This window comes from Paramacrobiotus metropolitanus, unplaced genomic scaffold (assembly GCF_019649055.1).
Source record: "Paramacrobiotus metropolitanus isolate TYO unplaced genomic scaffold, Prichtersi_v1.0 Parri_scaffold0000124, whole genome shotgun sequence".
In the NCBI taxonomy this organism is placed as follows: Eukaryota; Metazoa; Tardigrada; class Eutardigrada; order Parachela; family Macrobiotidae; genus Paramacrobiotus; species Paramacrobiotus metropolitanus.
The window spans coordinates 245,558-260,918 of NW_026570344.1; the positions used below are offsets into that span (position 1 = coordinate 245,558).

Here is a 15,361-nt window from a genome sequence, read left to right on the forward strand (position 1 = left end):
GTACGTACAGAAATAAAGAAAATATCTGGTGCATTTGCTTAACGTGGAGTAGTACGGTAGCCCCATGGGATAGCATACGATATGCAAGTATATAGATATGCTGTAATATGTAATTCCAGGAAAGGTTTGATTGAAATATATGTAGAAGTGCTTTAATTATAACTGGCACTTACAATTGTTACTAGTACTCCGTATTGTACACACTATAATTATTATAACATCAACACGGTACCGGGCTTCATTAAAAATTAAGAAAGCAACTGTAGCTGATTTGTAATACGAATATCTAAAGCGATAACCAGGCACGAGAAAAGCCGGAAAATTTGATAATTCTATTCAGACACCGGTTTATCATTTGTTTCACTGTACATGTCTCGTTGAGGAGTTCTTTCAGTAAATTTATTATCTTCGTTTGACAATATGCACGCTCGTTTATGGTTGTGCAGTGCCGCTCTACAATAGCACACGCCGGACTGTTCGATCTGTAGTGGCACTGGGTTGTGTTTTACGTAAGTTTTATTCTTTAAATATATCGGGAAAGCAAAATATTGATCAGCACCTAATAAAACCCCCTGCTATAGTAATGGTGCATGCCAGGATGCCTACAGATATTTTATCTGAATTCCAGAAATGAATTTGCTCTCACTGCTACCAGGGATCTTCTTTGTTCCCTTCGTTAATGGACAAGGTAGGCAAGTTGTGAATGTCGTTATCGCTGACATTCGCAAAATGCCCAAATAGTGCGATCGACTCTGATAATATTACTTTCTATACATATATAGTACATAGAAAAGAGTTTTGTTAGTATTTATTCAGTACTAAGTAATCACCTCTAACTTCAGACGGATGCAAGGTGCCGGCGTTTTTATCAGCTTCTTCCGGTGCTATTGAGTCGCCATATTATCATTATCCTGAACTTGTATCGAACCGGCCATCGCACCTGTCATGCCGATGGACCATTTTCAATCCCACTAGGAATGTGAGTACTAATTGTTGAAATTAGTCATTGCAACAACAGTCGCAGTTTCCCATAACTTGGTGACAGTTTTAAAATGGCGCAAATAATTACTAGTTTCGTAATTGGTGCCCCTTCAGAACCTCCTAATATCGTTTGCTCCTGTTTTTGAAGTGGACATCTGGGAAAATGGACCGTGCAATTATGAAGCGCTGTATTATTTTGCCGGGTCCAGGGACCGCTCAGTATGCAGCCAAATAGAAACTTTTCCTCCAAACTATGTGAATGACACACTGATTTACGGTACAAATCAAAACAACATATCCAGTTTAAACAAGATACGTTTCACAGAATCATGCATAGGAATACTATTACTGTTCTCTACTGTGAGTTCATCCAAACCGGCGAATTATTTAAACTTTCAGTGACTATCTTTATTTTCCCATGATGTGCGATGTCTTTTAGGACCCCTGTGTAAAGGTTACGGGCCAACTCCGGAGCCCTTTATTATACAGCCTTCGCGAGACAGCATCGTCACCGTAGAATTCTGTACGAATCAATCTTAATCAATCTCGTAATCAATCTTCCAATTTTTAGCCTCTTTTCTTTGTAGTGACCTTAATTCGCAACATCAACCGATGGTTCTGTACTATAAAAATCATTGCTTATGGACTCTGTAGGTGCAAGCACTGATGTGAACTTCAACACGTAGGTCTCCCCTCCGCGTTAACATATGTGCTCGAATATCTGGACGATCTGACACAAACATTGCCATAAAAATTGTGCAGGAGAGGGTTTCGTATGTTTTTCAATGCAACGGATGAAATTCCTCCTCCTCCTACGACGACAACACCCCGCACTACCACTGTGCGCACTACAACCGTACGACCGCCACCGTTTCGGAATTGCGGTGGAGGTGTATACCTGGACCAATCAACGAACAGGACAATGTACATCGAGTATCCCCTTATATTTACGGGCAATGCGGCCTTCTGTCAATGGAATATCTCTGCAGTCCCCGGTCATGGCTATCTCAAGGTACGCTCTTAACTAACGAACTTAAAAAATGGAAACAGTGCGTTTCTTTTTTAAAACACAGTTCACCGTGGAAGAAATGCGCATTGATATTCGCAACTGCAGCAACTATGGCATTGCCATCGTGGATCTGGACTCTGAGGCGACGGAGAGTTCAAAAAACAGTAGCGGCGTTATAGCAAAATGGTGCAACAAAGAAAACCCAGTTAACGAACCACCTGTGCGCGCTAGCGGGAGTAATGCAGTAAGCATTTTTGTATTACAGTGTATTTTGACAGACGCAGCAGCATACCAAGCCTTTTCCATTTTATTAGGCAATCATATTAAAAACTGAAGACACTGACTACGCCAAATTCAGGATAAAAGTTGAGGGTGCGTGTTCCTTCGCATACTTATTATGTAAATCAAAACTGACAACTTTTGTGCCGTGTAGTGTCAAAGTGCGACAACATTAACCACATAGCTTGTCCGGATGATCCGACCAGGGAAGCGTGTTTTTCGTCCGAAATGGTTTGCGATGGTAAATAGCAAGTACCGCTGAACTGTTATGAGTAAAAAGATCGGAGCTATACAGTAGTAAAGTGCAGACCAATGGCAGGCAAAGTGGACTGTCCCAGCGGCGTAGACGAAAACTGTCCCGTTGACTGTGGTATACCGGCCGTACAGCCTTGGCACGTGCAAGCAATATCCAACAGAATATATGGTGGCCTTGAGGTACAACTGTACTTGTATGTGGGTACCGCCGGGCAAACTAAGAACCTGTACACTACATGCTAAGGTCCTGTTCTTTGAATCACATGAACCAAGATGCGTTCGATAATTCCGGTTCGACTTATCAGGCTCGACCGCACAGTTTTCCTTGGCATGCTGCTTTGCTGTACAAAGATGGTTTTATGGACCACATTCCTTATTGTGGAGGAACCATTGTACGGATCGGTTGTCCAACGGTGAATTTGAAAACAGTGCGTATTGGGGGCGCTTTCTTATTTTGTAGATCGATCACCACTACATTATCACTTCGGGAGAGTGTTGCTTTCGGTAAGCATTGCAATCTTTGGGCAGCACTCTATAAATTCCACTCTTTACGGTGATTTGTGTATAAGTACTGTAACTCTATACCCAGGAGTCAGGACTGGGGATCGGCTTTTATATTATATACAGAAGTCGAATGGGATTCACAGACTAGAAGAGTATCTAAATGTATTCCTAGCTACTAATCTTGCAGATTTGCGGCTTCCTTCGATTCTCATTCTCGCATAAAAGTCCTTGTTGGAGAGCACGACCTCTCAAAAGAATACGACGAAAATGCTCTAGAATATGCCGTGCAGAGAGTCTCTCGCAATTCGTTGTCAGTTGGATCAAGTTCCCATGACTTATGTGCAATAAAAACCTTGGAGGTGAGCTGCGTAAATCTGCTCTGATCATTATTTTCGCGTACATTTTCATGTTGTACTATGTTTTGATGCAGCCGTTTCCTTGGCATAAAAAAACGGCGGCTTAAAATACGGCTTAAAATTTCGTTGAAATGTTAAAATGGTACAAAAAAGCCAGGATTAATAATACAAGTACACTGTTGCAGATAACCTCTTCTTACTCATATTATTGAAAGATATCTCTCTCAAGCCCCGATTCAAGTTATTGTCAAAATAAATGAATGAAAATATATAAGTCATCGTACTTTCACACTCGCTTTTGTAGCCAATGTTGTTTAATCATGACGTCAGCCCTGTATGCTTAAACATGCGAAATGTCCCGACGGGAACCCACTGCTTCTTGGCCGGCTGGGCATCGGAATGCCAATCGATTGGCGACACACTGCATTATACCCAGATGGCCATTCGTAATCCAGAAGAATGCGGGTGGAACGGGACCTTTTCCACATCGCATCTAATTTGCGCTGGCGATGCGGATCATGGCGGGTAATAAGTTACCGATACACAAGGGTCACTTTTCTGGAATTCCAATTGCTTTTTGAAATGCTAACCGAATCCACTGAAACTGCTGTCGCATACGAATTACGTAGGACAAGAACTTGTAGGCATACATAAATTACACATGTCTGTTTTGGCATACATTCCAATTTACACATGTCTGCTTTGTAGTTTTAAAGCTGACCAAGGCGGCGCGCTGGTCTGTCCTGTACCGAACGACCCTGGCCGATGGGAAATGGTCGGGGTATACCGCAACAAGTGAGTGGGCTGCATTATCGCAACGTATGCTACTGCTATAAACTGTGTAAATTTCGTCACCCAGCTCTGTTATCTAAGCTGGTTATTAAATAAAGGATCGAGTTTTAATCATTCCAATCGAATTTCAGTGACTGGAACGGAAAAGGTGCCCAATGGTTCACCAAAGTGTCCAACGCAGTAGACTGGATCGCGGAGACAGTTATGTCCTGATCTGATCTGTTGACTAAAGATTTTATTCACTGCGGTATCGTATAAAAATCTTCGCTCAAGTCACCTATCAATATTAAGGTCTTCATGCCTAGCCACCAGATGAAGTTGTTTTTTTCTCTGTGGTTGGTATTGCATTGTTGTGGAACTTGTGGTAATATTAATTTCAAAAGTTGATACTTGTAAGTAAGTCAGTGCGTGAAGAATTATTTAATAGATTGATACTTTACTGCGTGTGCCAATCCCCCGGCTTCGGTTTGTCGTATAATATGTGCTGGCTTGGAAGTGTCAAGTTCCTCCTCAAACTCCATAGCATCCATACAATAATTTATGAATTTCGTACAGTTCAAATTTCCAAATACCGTTCGGTATACAAAGACCGACGAGCTTTTTGCCTTCCTATACTACAGTATCTACCGACAAATATTCAATATATAAGAAATTTATGATATCGAATGAGTTTCAGATTCATAAGCACGAGTACAAACAAAAGCCGCTAGGAAGCATTTTCTGACGCTTACACTGTGTCCTTTATCCGATAAGCAGCATTTGATGAGTAGAGACCATGAAAGGGTTTTTCTTTTAATGCGTATGTTCGCAAACAATTAATTTTTGTGATAAACATTAATTCTGTTAAAAGATGCAGCTACATTCACATTTCCCGAAGAACAATTAGTAACTGTTGTTTGATGTTCTTGAAAATGAACAATCGCGCACTATCGTTGCACTATTGTTAATTGGGTACTCTTGTCTAGTACGCAAGCGATAAGAAAAGTGCGCGGTCTTATTTGCATTCAGTCCTGTCTCGGGCAAGCGAACATTATGCAGCAACGATACCGGTTCATAAAAGTGTCCGTCCTTGTTCAGTTGTTCCCGTCAGGTTACGTAGGGTCCAAAATTTAAAAACTCTGCGAACGAATTTGTCAATATTTCCGAATGTACGCCTCTGATAAAAGGAAGTACCTGTCGAAATAATGGAGCCGCTACTCCGGATCGGGCTGCTAGTCACCTCCCTCATAAGTGCCAGCTGTGCAGCCATTGCAGGAGGTGCTCGCATTGTTTGTATAAATAAGCTTTTGACAAGTCTGTCTTTTTTTGTAGTAACTGTGCATTACTCTAAATCATACACGTGTTAAACTCACGTGTGACATTTTCGATATTTTCTGTGGCCATAGAAAAACTGAAGAACATCGTGCACACATGACATGGGGATGGGCGATTTATAACAATATTAATTTTTTTGTCTGAACTGTATGATACGGTTATGAATTACTGTATTTATGTATCCCCTTCGAAAGTCTAAATTTTCCAGTATAATGCCCATTCATTCTGACAGATGGATGCAAAGCGCCAGCGTTCCTGACTGCTTCTTCCGGTAGCATTGCATCGCCATATTATGATTATCCCGAGTACAATCCAGGATACACGACACTAGCATGCCGGTGGACCATTTATAATCCAAATCGCAGCGTAAGTGCGTTTGAGAGAAACGAAACGAATATTTGCGAAAATCAATATTAGGAGAAGTGTGCTGGTACAAGCTTGCAAATTGTCCCGTAATTTCCATCGTAAAGGTACAGCTAGCGCGAAATTTGCGCTTGAAACGATGGCCACTTCACTACGTTTATCGCCATTATCGGATTGCCAAAATGCGCTCCGCAGTTAGATTGTCCATTACTGCACCGGCCGTTTTCTAACCACCTTCAGCCAGGCAATTACTACTATTCTAAATTTCTAATCAAATTATCTGGCGTGCACCAAGCCACCAGCCAGCCAAATGCATGTTACGTGCCTAATTAGTGTGGCGTGGCGCGCCGTAGTAAGGATTTTGGCGTAACCTGCAATTTGTGTATTTCTCTTTTCTGATGCGATGGAAATTACGGGACAAGCTTTTACATGTACCAAATCCGTGTACATGTATGAAAACTTTCGCTTTCGCGCACTCACAAACACTTTTTGCCGCAATGTACTCGTAAAAACGTTGAAATGCAGAGGTAGTAGTATTGTAGGATTTCGTAATTTGGGTTTGAATCCGTAGAACTTGCTGATATCGTTTGCGCCAAGATTCGAACTGGACTTCATGTCGACGTGTTCGACGCTGCAGCTCCCATACCAAGCACTCTATTTGTATTACGGCGCCAGAAATGGGTCTGTTTGCAGCCGGAACAGTGCATATCCGGCAGACTACTTGGGTGACACGCTGATTTACGGTACGACGGACTTGACCAGCTTATGGAGTCTTCAAAATGTTCGCAAAGTTTAGCGCAATGCTTTGAAATTAAAGGACCACTTTGCCAGACCGGTGTGCCCCGCTCGGTTATACTGCCATCATCTGAAGGAGTCATAACTGTGGAATTCTGTACGAACACTTGATCTGTAGGGGTAAACACGCAGTGCATTTGCTAATTGTAAGTGGAAACTCTTATTTACAGGCAAAACCGTTCCGCTCTACGCGTATGTAGTGTTTGGATTATGTTTTTACTTTCAATGTTAAGTTTTCATAGTTTGCGCAGTGTTGTTAAATTTACTAAGCCTTTTTGCAGAGCCGAATTTCGCATGTTTTTTAATGCAACAGACGACGCACCTACTGAACTCATGCCTCGTCCGTGGGCAAACTGTAGCAGCGACATCCATCTGGGCGGCGTAAATGTCAAATCCATATATATCGATTCACCCCGGTTTGCATCGTATACTGCAGCAGTTTGCCAATGGAAGATATTCGCTTCATCTGGACATGGATATATAAAAGTAAGCGTATCACAGTACTGAAGATACAAAACTGCAACAATATGCAGTACATTTCACAATGAACTCTTTCTAAACAAAGATCATCCCAGAAGAAATTCGCAGCTCTAGCCGAAAATGTCAACTCTATAGCGACTCGATGACCGTGGTGGATGGCACAAGTACAGCAAATTTCTTTTAATTGTGGTTTGTGTTGATCCTCTGCTAAACAGGATCTGCTATGTGTTTGTATTAATTTATTTATATATACTTCCAAGTGTCTATATAGCCAATACAACCGTTGTGGACTGGTGCGGCGTCCGCCATTATGATGTTGCACCTGTTCGTGTCAGTGGAAACACAGCGGTACGTCGAGATTTAAAAGTGTGCAGGTGTATCAATAAAGTACTATGAGCTCTTGTGGTCTCCTCCAGTAAGATATGTTTTATGTAGATCATCACTCTGCTACAATCCACAAGTAGGAGTGAGTTCAGACTGAAGGTGGAGCGTAAGTACTACGCGTGGTGTGCCGACACACCCTGAAGTTTATCTTGTCCAACCGTGTTATTACAGTGTCCAACTGTCCGCACGTCAATCATACTCGCTGTCCTAACGACCCACACGGAGAGTCGTGCTATTCTCCCGAAATGTTTTGCGATGGTAATTATTACATTAAAGTTCAACTTCGATTGATGCTGTATTAGTAGCTGTGACCTTTCAAGCCCGTTGCCGAGCAGGTAAAGTGGATTGCCCAAACGGCGCCGACGAAGACTGCCTGGGTGACTGCGGTGTGCCGGCAGTACAACCGTGGCAGCTGCAGCCAGTGGGTGGTACCAAGGTTGTGGGAGGCACTGAGGTGGGCTTGGTCTCCGTGTTTCCGCAATGTCTGAAAGAGCTAAGATTATCCTGCAATGGAATAACGTTAAATAGGCTCGGCCACACAGCTTCCCTTGGCATGTCTCTATTTATTTGTACCCGGACTCAGAGCAGTCTTTGCTGCCAGACTGCGCAGGAACACTTGTAAGAACTGAATGCTGAAACGTAGCGTCTTGGTTCCATTGTTGAGGCAACAAAGGCATACTAGGATAGTACGAATGACAAGACCTTATCATTCTATCCTTGTAGATTGACCATCGTTACGTGCTGACGGCGGGCGAATGCTGTTCGTTTATGTCGTAAGTATCGACATCGACATTTGCTGCCATTTAATTCTCTGGTCGCCGATCACATTCTCACCCAATGACTGTGCATTGTGATCCTACAAAACATAACCTTTTTGAGTTGTGTTCACACACTGCCTATAATTGATGCTAATTTTTTAGACCAGACTCTTATCGAAGTCAAATCCGAGTGGGGCAGCATTATATGCTCACCTCGCACGAACAAAATGTTCGTAATTACACAATTGAAAGGCAGTTTTACTCATACGGTTCGTATACGGAGTCCAAGCATCTGTGCCTAGTCAAAACCAAAGAGGTACGTCAACATTTTCACGGTACGATTTTCAAAAGCATCAATTATAAAAAATGATGATTAACTTGAAAGGTAGTTTGTCGGACTGCATTGTATACATAACACAGTACTTTATGTACGTGTAATCAGCTCGTTGCACCGAATCTGAGGGCCTTAAACCGAGTTACCTAAAATACTTGCAGTTGTGCCGGTGTCTTATATTATCCGGTAGTGCTTTTCGTGCTTCCATTGGATCCTACAGTACATATATAAAATTATGAATGCCCTTTGCAGTTGGCACTGTGCATTAAAGTACTAGTAACACTTTTTTTAACCCTGATGTATGGATTTACGTATTTAAATGGGAGCTAATTATGGGCGCACAACCATTCAGTACGTTGTTATTGCATTGTTGGATAATTTGTGTTAAACTTGTTGGATAATTTGTGTTTAACTTGCTAACAAGGTTCTGGTTTGCCAGGATAACTGTAGATTCGTTTCCTTAATATTGACTGTAGTATGCATGTAGTTCCTTTTCTACGTTAATGTCCCCTTGTCGCCTCCTCTCCATAGCGCTGTACGCGTAATGGTCATACAAGGAGCCAGCGACCAGACAATTCCAATATTTCTTTTCATGTATGAGCAACAGCTTGTTGATACACGACTGCTGCACGTCCCGCTATATAATTATGACCTTCAATATTTACTTTATTTTTCAATATTATGTGATACGAATACGATTGCGTTAATAGTATTATTGTATTTCAGTCATAATACATAGATTGTATGTACACATTCTGATTCATATGACGTTGAATTGTACTCATACAGTAGCCAATTTTTATTGATCAGTACGTAGCGAAAAATGCAGTACAAAAGTATCGGTTAACAATAACAACTATCCATAACATCATCTCCGTTGTACTGATTGGCCATCAGTACTTACTTCAGTAATGCTGTGGAAAACCAAACTTAAGCCAATCTGTATTTAGGCTGTCTTTTCATTCACAGCCGATATTTCTTAACGACAATGTGCAACCCGTGTGCCTGGGTACCCGCAGCGTTCCTGTTGGAACGCACTGTTACTTGGCAGGATGGGAAGATTCTGCTGTAGGATGGTTTGGCGGAGAATGGTGGGGCGAGGAGAGAGGCGCACTGCGGTACACTGCGATGATAATCCGCAATGCCGAGGAGTGTGGTGTACTTCCGAATGTGACATCGACCCACCTCATATGTGCCGGTGGACCAGAGAACTACGGGTAAGCAGGTCTTCACAGCTCATAAATAGCTGTCCATTGTAATGTCCAAAGATAATGACATTAGAAACATTAGAATAATGAATTCGTCATTTTAGAGTGTTCTGTTTAAGCGTACGTGGAGAGAATAGTGTTCAGACACTACCTTTCACTAACCATCATGACTGAAAATATTGTACTTGTAGAACTACATACGAGTATTTAGTATTTACCCCTTAGATGGCTGTTTCTATTGCAAGCCGTGCTTGTGATACAAAGCACTTAATTTTGCTTCTTTTACAATCAACAGTTTTCTAGTTTTTGGGACGCCTTGACCTAATACTGCCTTTTAATTTGGTGGCGTTCAGACGATATCCTCCAGTCCATGTACAGCGTTGCACATTTTGATCTGCTAGTTACCTAGTGTTTCGTTTTGAGTCGGTTTGTAGCTAAACATGTTCAATTCGATCATAAGGAAAAACGCTGCGTTGCACATTAGTCTTTACGTTGCTGTTCATTTAGTTGCAGTAGTTACTACTCTTACGACAAAGGAGGAGCTTTGGTCTGTCCTGTTCCTGGAGATCCCGATCGATGGGAAATAGTCGGGGTGTTGCGCGGAGAGTAAGACAAAGACGTTAATTTTCGGCATGTCTTGCCATCCGCCTATAACTGCATTACTATGAGCTTACGAGACAAATGAAGCCCTTCAGGAAATTTTTATTCATATATTCTGTTTACAGGGATTGGTTTTCCACTACTTGCACCGGACCAAACTTATTCGACAAAGTTTCGGCGGCCGTGGACTGGATTGCTGAAGTTGTCATGTCAACATCGTAGATCTAGAGCTGTTAAACAGAGTTTCGGTAAAATTTGGTACTCGTGGCTCCGGATCGGCAAAAGAATGTCCATCTCCGCAACATTGGTGTATGGGTTTTGTCCGTTCTCAGTACATAAAACATACATTGATTGTTCTTGTGAACCAGTTCCTCGTTTTTTAAGTCAATAATTAAAACTTTTGAAAACCGACCAAAATCATTATCATTTCGGTGTTGCTTCCTTAATATTAGTTAAGTCTGGCACTGAAAGTTGTGCATGTTGAGTATCGTCGAGTGTACTCGGTGAATACATGCGCGTATATTATTAATTTGAGACAACAAATTATTAATTTGAGGCAATTGAGCGGATATTGAGTTTCCGGGTATCAGAAGAATCCTCAAACCAAGCTCTCAGGGCATTGTTTTTTCGGAAGTTGTACTGTACATATGCACTGTATTTATGTCGATTTTATGGTGAGGTATCGTGCACCCTTAATTTAATACGAGTAGCGACGTAAGTACAGAAGTATCACTCTTTGGTAAAGCAAACCGACGTTTTTCAACATGCACCTAATTAATCCAGTCGTCGCTCGTGTGAAAACTTACTACTGCAACTGTACATGGCTGGTGCGAACTTCTACTACGTACAAATTCGAGAACGTCCCGAATCGTTTCCAGTCTGGATCGCTGTCTAACATGTAACCTGTAAAGCATGTGAGCGGGAAAGCTTCCACGTTCACAATCAGATGTATTCATTTGCTAAAACTAACAATAAGTGACTGCGAATTCCTACCAGTTTTTGAAGTTCTACCCGTAGCTACCATTTTATAGCCAGGTTATTCTCAAACAGTTTGTGTTTAAACGTTTTGGAATTTTTATTTCGCCGATATCACAATGTCTCCGATAAATGCCCATTACGCCCCACTACCAGCACCTCCGGTGCAAACGGCTTCGTGAAGCGACGATCGGAACCGTCAACATTAGACGAGTAGCCGGGGCCCTCCATGAAGAGGAGCAGTGACGAAGAACCTGGCGCAAAAACGCGCACATGGACAAGCAAGTGAAACGGGCTTGAGTTGAATTTAGAGCGCGGCAAACCGGAAGAGACAGATAATGGTATTCTGCTTGTTACGCGCCTCGATGCTCATGCCTTTATTTATTTGTTATGCGAATTATGGGACAGTCTACGGCGCATGGGAAGCCGTCATCCTCTGAATAAAAACTATATAGTGGTTTTGAGGATGCCGGTTTCGTTAAGGGACGAGCGGTTTGTGTTAAGGCATGATTTTTATGTAAACGTTAGTATCGGATAGTGTGAGGAATGCATAACTTAAAGAAATTAAAAATTGTTTTCTGAGCAAATGGCGCATTATAACTGAGTAACGCAAAAATGCGAACATAAGTAAGATGTAACAATCACTCTAAGCGCAAACAATTAACAACCCGTCAGTCCATTTCAAACACGGTTTCGATCGTAAAAATCCTGCATAAAATCAGCTAAGACTTGCGTTTCTTCCACTGTGACGGCATTGTACAGTGACGCCCGCATCCCACCGACCGAGCGGTGCCCTTTCAGCTGGACCATGTGTAGTTTACCGGCTTCCTGCAGGAAGCGCTTTTCCAGTTCTTCATCGCCGTTTACCCCGCCGACGCGGAATGGGACGTTCATCCGTGAGCGATAGCGTTTATCCACGGGATTGCTGCAACAATGTAAAGACAAATACTTAGTGACTTGAAAATATCCAGAGTACGTGTAGTCGGTTCAAGATATTTATATCAGCCAGCCGAAAGTTGGTAAGTGTGAACGTATAACTGTTCAGGATAAACATATCCGAAAAAAAGCGAAATTCCTCTTGAATCCTTTCCGCAGTTTTGCTCTATTAAAAACTTAACAGTTATGACAAATATTCGTTATTAATGCTGTTGTCACGCGTAAATATTAAGAAGTGAAATCAATTTTTAAAATAAAAAGTAAGTCCCAAAAGCGCCACAGGGAGTACGTACTAATAAAATCCATTGGATTTATCAATTACGCTGTAAATCAGCGATGACTTCCGTTGGCTCATTTCATCCATAGCGTCCAAACCGCCATGTTTCTTGATCCAGTTCAACACCAAACCCATCACGTACACACTGTAAACACCAAAGTTAGTCTGAATCTGAAACCAGGCAAATACTCTTATACAGCAGAAGCACCTTACTTAAAACATGGAGGTGTATTGTACAGTGAAGTATGTGCGTCCAGTAGTTTGTAGTCCAACACCGATGGACATTCCTTGCGCGCATGCCCAAACAAATCCTCTCGTATAATACCCAGTACGACACCAGCGCATCCCACGTTCTTCTGTGCACCACCGAACACCATCCCATACTGTAACGACAAATTATGAATTACAATGTAAAATGCTGAAGGAATGAAAAGCAGTGCAAGCGTTGACAACGTGAAACCGATCAAAAACCAGGAGTTTTCGGTAGTTTTCGCCTGTGTAGTGCACAGATAAAAGTGTTTTAGATAGTTTCCAGCCAGAGATATGAATGAATTTTACGAGTAGTTATGACTGTATTTCAGAATTTTAAAAAAATACTGCGAACTTCGAAAAACAGTACAAGCCATACACTAACGCAGTACCACAAAACCAAAAAAATAGACTTGCTGTTACTTGCATACTCGTACCTTTGAAACGTCAAACTTTCGGCTCATCAGACTGCTAGAAATATCTGCTACAATAGGGAGATGACCAGGAACAGAGGTGAACGTCGTTGGCAGCTCCACTCCATGCACAGTTTCATTGCCGCAGTGATAAAAGTAAGAGGAATTATCACTGAATTTCCATTCCGATTCGTCCGGAACACCTAAAACGTAATCAAAAGAAAGACTGTTTAAAACCAACGCCAAATACAGGTACAACAGAAGAAACAGCTAAAAAATTCCAGAAAATAAAAAACACAAATCTACGAGAAGTGCTAAGCTGCTAACAGCTAAGAACATGCAAAACTAGTGAATCCGTAGTCCGTACTGCAGATATCCTGACCAGTACTCACTCCCGAACTTCTCCGGTGTGGGCGCTACCAGATGCACCGTTCCGTATTTCTTGGCTTCTTTAGCTGCTGCCTGTGACCAACTTCCGCTGACGAGGTAGTCGGCCGTTCCTGTGCGCATTAAATTCAGGGGGACAGCGGAGAACTGGCCAGCGCCACCGCCTTGCATAAACAGGACTTTATAATTAGCTGGCACATCCAGTAACTCCCGAACAGTCTTTTCTGCTCCAAAAATGATGGATTCGAATTCCTTGGAGCGATGGGACATTTCTGTGGAGACATAATTGATGGGATAAGGAAAAAAATCTCAGATTATGGAAAAAGCGTAGTGTTCTATCAGGATAAATATCCGTTATATCAGACCGGAGAATACACGAAACTGACAAACGCAAACGCAAAAAAAACCAGAATTATGGCACTAATTATTATAACAACGATGTGCAATAATAAGAATTTCACTAATTTGTACTGATTATAACCAGCAATATACATCTTTTAATACGAACAGCAATTTTTCTACTGATCTTAGGGCTCGTCTCGAATTCGAAGCGAATCTCGGTTCGATACAGCAACACCTCGCGAGGTGGCTTCGCGTACCGTATCTGTAGGCGTGGCCACTGCATACAGCCACCTCGTGCGGTTGAGCAACCGTACCATAGCGAGATTCGCTTCGAATTCGGGACAAGGCCTTACAACCATATAAAAGGATACTATGTACCGATTTGCGATTTAATAATACGTACCCATGACACTCAGTCCATGTCCCTGAAAATCCACCAGTTCCTTTTGAGCAATCTCCAGCACCTAAAAACATACTTTTATATTTTTTGGAATGTCAAAAGTGTGCAGCTTATTACTCACGATTTTAAATATGCAAAACCAGCAGCCGTTTTCAGTTTGCAGAACTCTAACAAAATCGCTTCAACTGGAATGGTTTTTTTATAGTAAGTACTCGTACTTGTTTAGTTGCTACTGCACTACTAACTGCATTCTGCAGCACCTTCAAAAGTTCAAATACACTTTTAGTTTTTTCACACTTTTAGTTTTATCAACAAATAATATTTATACGTCGTTTATGTGACTACTATTTTTGATATAACAGGTCTTACCTCTTCGGGAATTTTTGCTGGTCCGGGAGAAAAATTAATAATTTTCTTTTTTATGCAACCGTTTACAACAGACTCCATCTTAACGGTAAGTGATAAGGTGTGGACGGTGTACCTTCTTTAAATAAGTACACTAATTACAAAGTGCAGATTACTCGTTAAAAGACGTCCAAATTGAATTAAAAACCGAATTATCCAGGCAGAATTCACTTAAACCAAGGAGCTGGAAATTCTGCAGCTGTTTATGAACTGCACGGGAAAACAATAAAACACAAGTGTTTCGTTGTCGCTGTGGTGGACACGTTCAACAGTACTATGTTTTCCAATAAAACGAAGACGATTGCTACAGCCTCTTTTTCTAGGTCAAATGTGCAATGTACACCTCATATCTATAGATAAAAATCACCTGAATAAAGTAAGTATACTCTACGACCACTATACTCCACTTCAAGAATAGTACTACCGTAAAATATGCGGTACTGTATCACAAAATAATTTGGGATCCTTGCTATTGCGCTGCTTCAAAGTTCAAACCGGAATCTGTCTACTTGGTCAATGGCCATTGTATTGGTTTAAAGTTAGTGCACGCATTAATACGATGATA

General features: G+C 41.6%; 2 protein-coding genes across 2 annotated transcripts; one reads left to right on the top strand and one right to left on the bottom strand.

Moving 5' to 3' along the window:
* The first annotated feature begins 452 nt into the window (after nucleotides 1-452).
* Nucleotides 453-11,275, top strand: LOC129598545 (ovochymase-like). Its single transcript, XM_055496511.1, has 33 exons — nucleotides 453-688; nucleotides 843-979; nucleotides 1,096-1,258; nucleotides 1,421-1,504; nucleotides 1,636-1,663; nucleotides 1,744-1,993; nucleotides 2,055-2,234; nucleotides 2,305-2,362; nucleotides 2,424-2,510; nucleotides 2,589-2,704; nucleotides 2,830-2,916; nucleotides 2,985-3,028; nucleotides 3,216-3,387; nucleotides 3,689-3,909; nucleotides 4,093-4,179; nucleotides 4,308-4,382; nucleotides 4,604-4,641; nucleotides 5,723-5,856; nucleotides 6,425-6,596; nucleotides 6,671-6,745; nucleotides 6,819-6,840; nucleotides 6,930-7,134; nucleotides 7,214-7,292; nucleotides 7,400-7,476; nucleotides 7,564-7,618; nucleotides 7,684-7,770; nucleotides 7,848-7,966; nucleotides 8,041-8,130; nucleotides 8,236-8,285; nucleotides 8,433-8,586; nucleotides 9,574-9,821; nucleotides 10,320-10,418; nucleotides 10,538-11,275. The coding sequence occupies exons 1-33, from the start codon at nucleotides 631-633 to the stop codon at nucleotides 10,632-10,634; spliced, it is 3,648 nt and encodes a 1,215-aa protein (XP_055352486.1). The 5' UTR covers nucleotides 453-630; the 3' UTR covers nucleotides 10,635-11,275.
* Nucleotides 11,276-11,862: 587 nt separating this feature from the next.
* On the bottom strand, nucleotides 11,863-15,253 carry LOC129598513 (phosphoserine aminotransferase-like). Its single transcript, XM_055496465.1, has 7 exons — nucleotides 14,761-15,253; nucleotides 14,395-14,455; nucleotides 13,655-13,921; nucleotides 13,287-13,465; nucleotides 12,814-12,983; nucleotides 12,617-12,745; nucleotides 11,863-12,312 (listed from the first exon to the last, which is right to left on the bottom strand). The coding sequence occupies exons 1-7, from the start codon at nucleotides 14,836-14,838 to the stop codon at nucleotides 12,069-12,071; spliced, it is 1,128 nt and encodes a 375-aa protein (XP_055352440.1). The 5' UTR covers nucleotides 14,839-15,253; the 3' UTR covers nucleotides 11,863-12,068.
* Nucleotides 15,254-15,361: the final 108 nt, after the last annotated feature.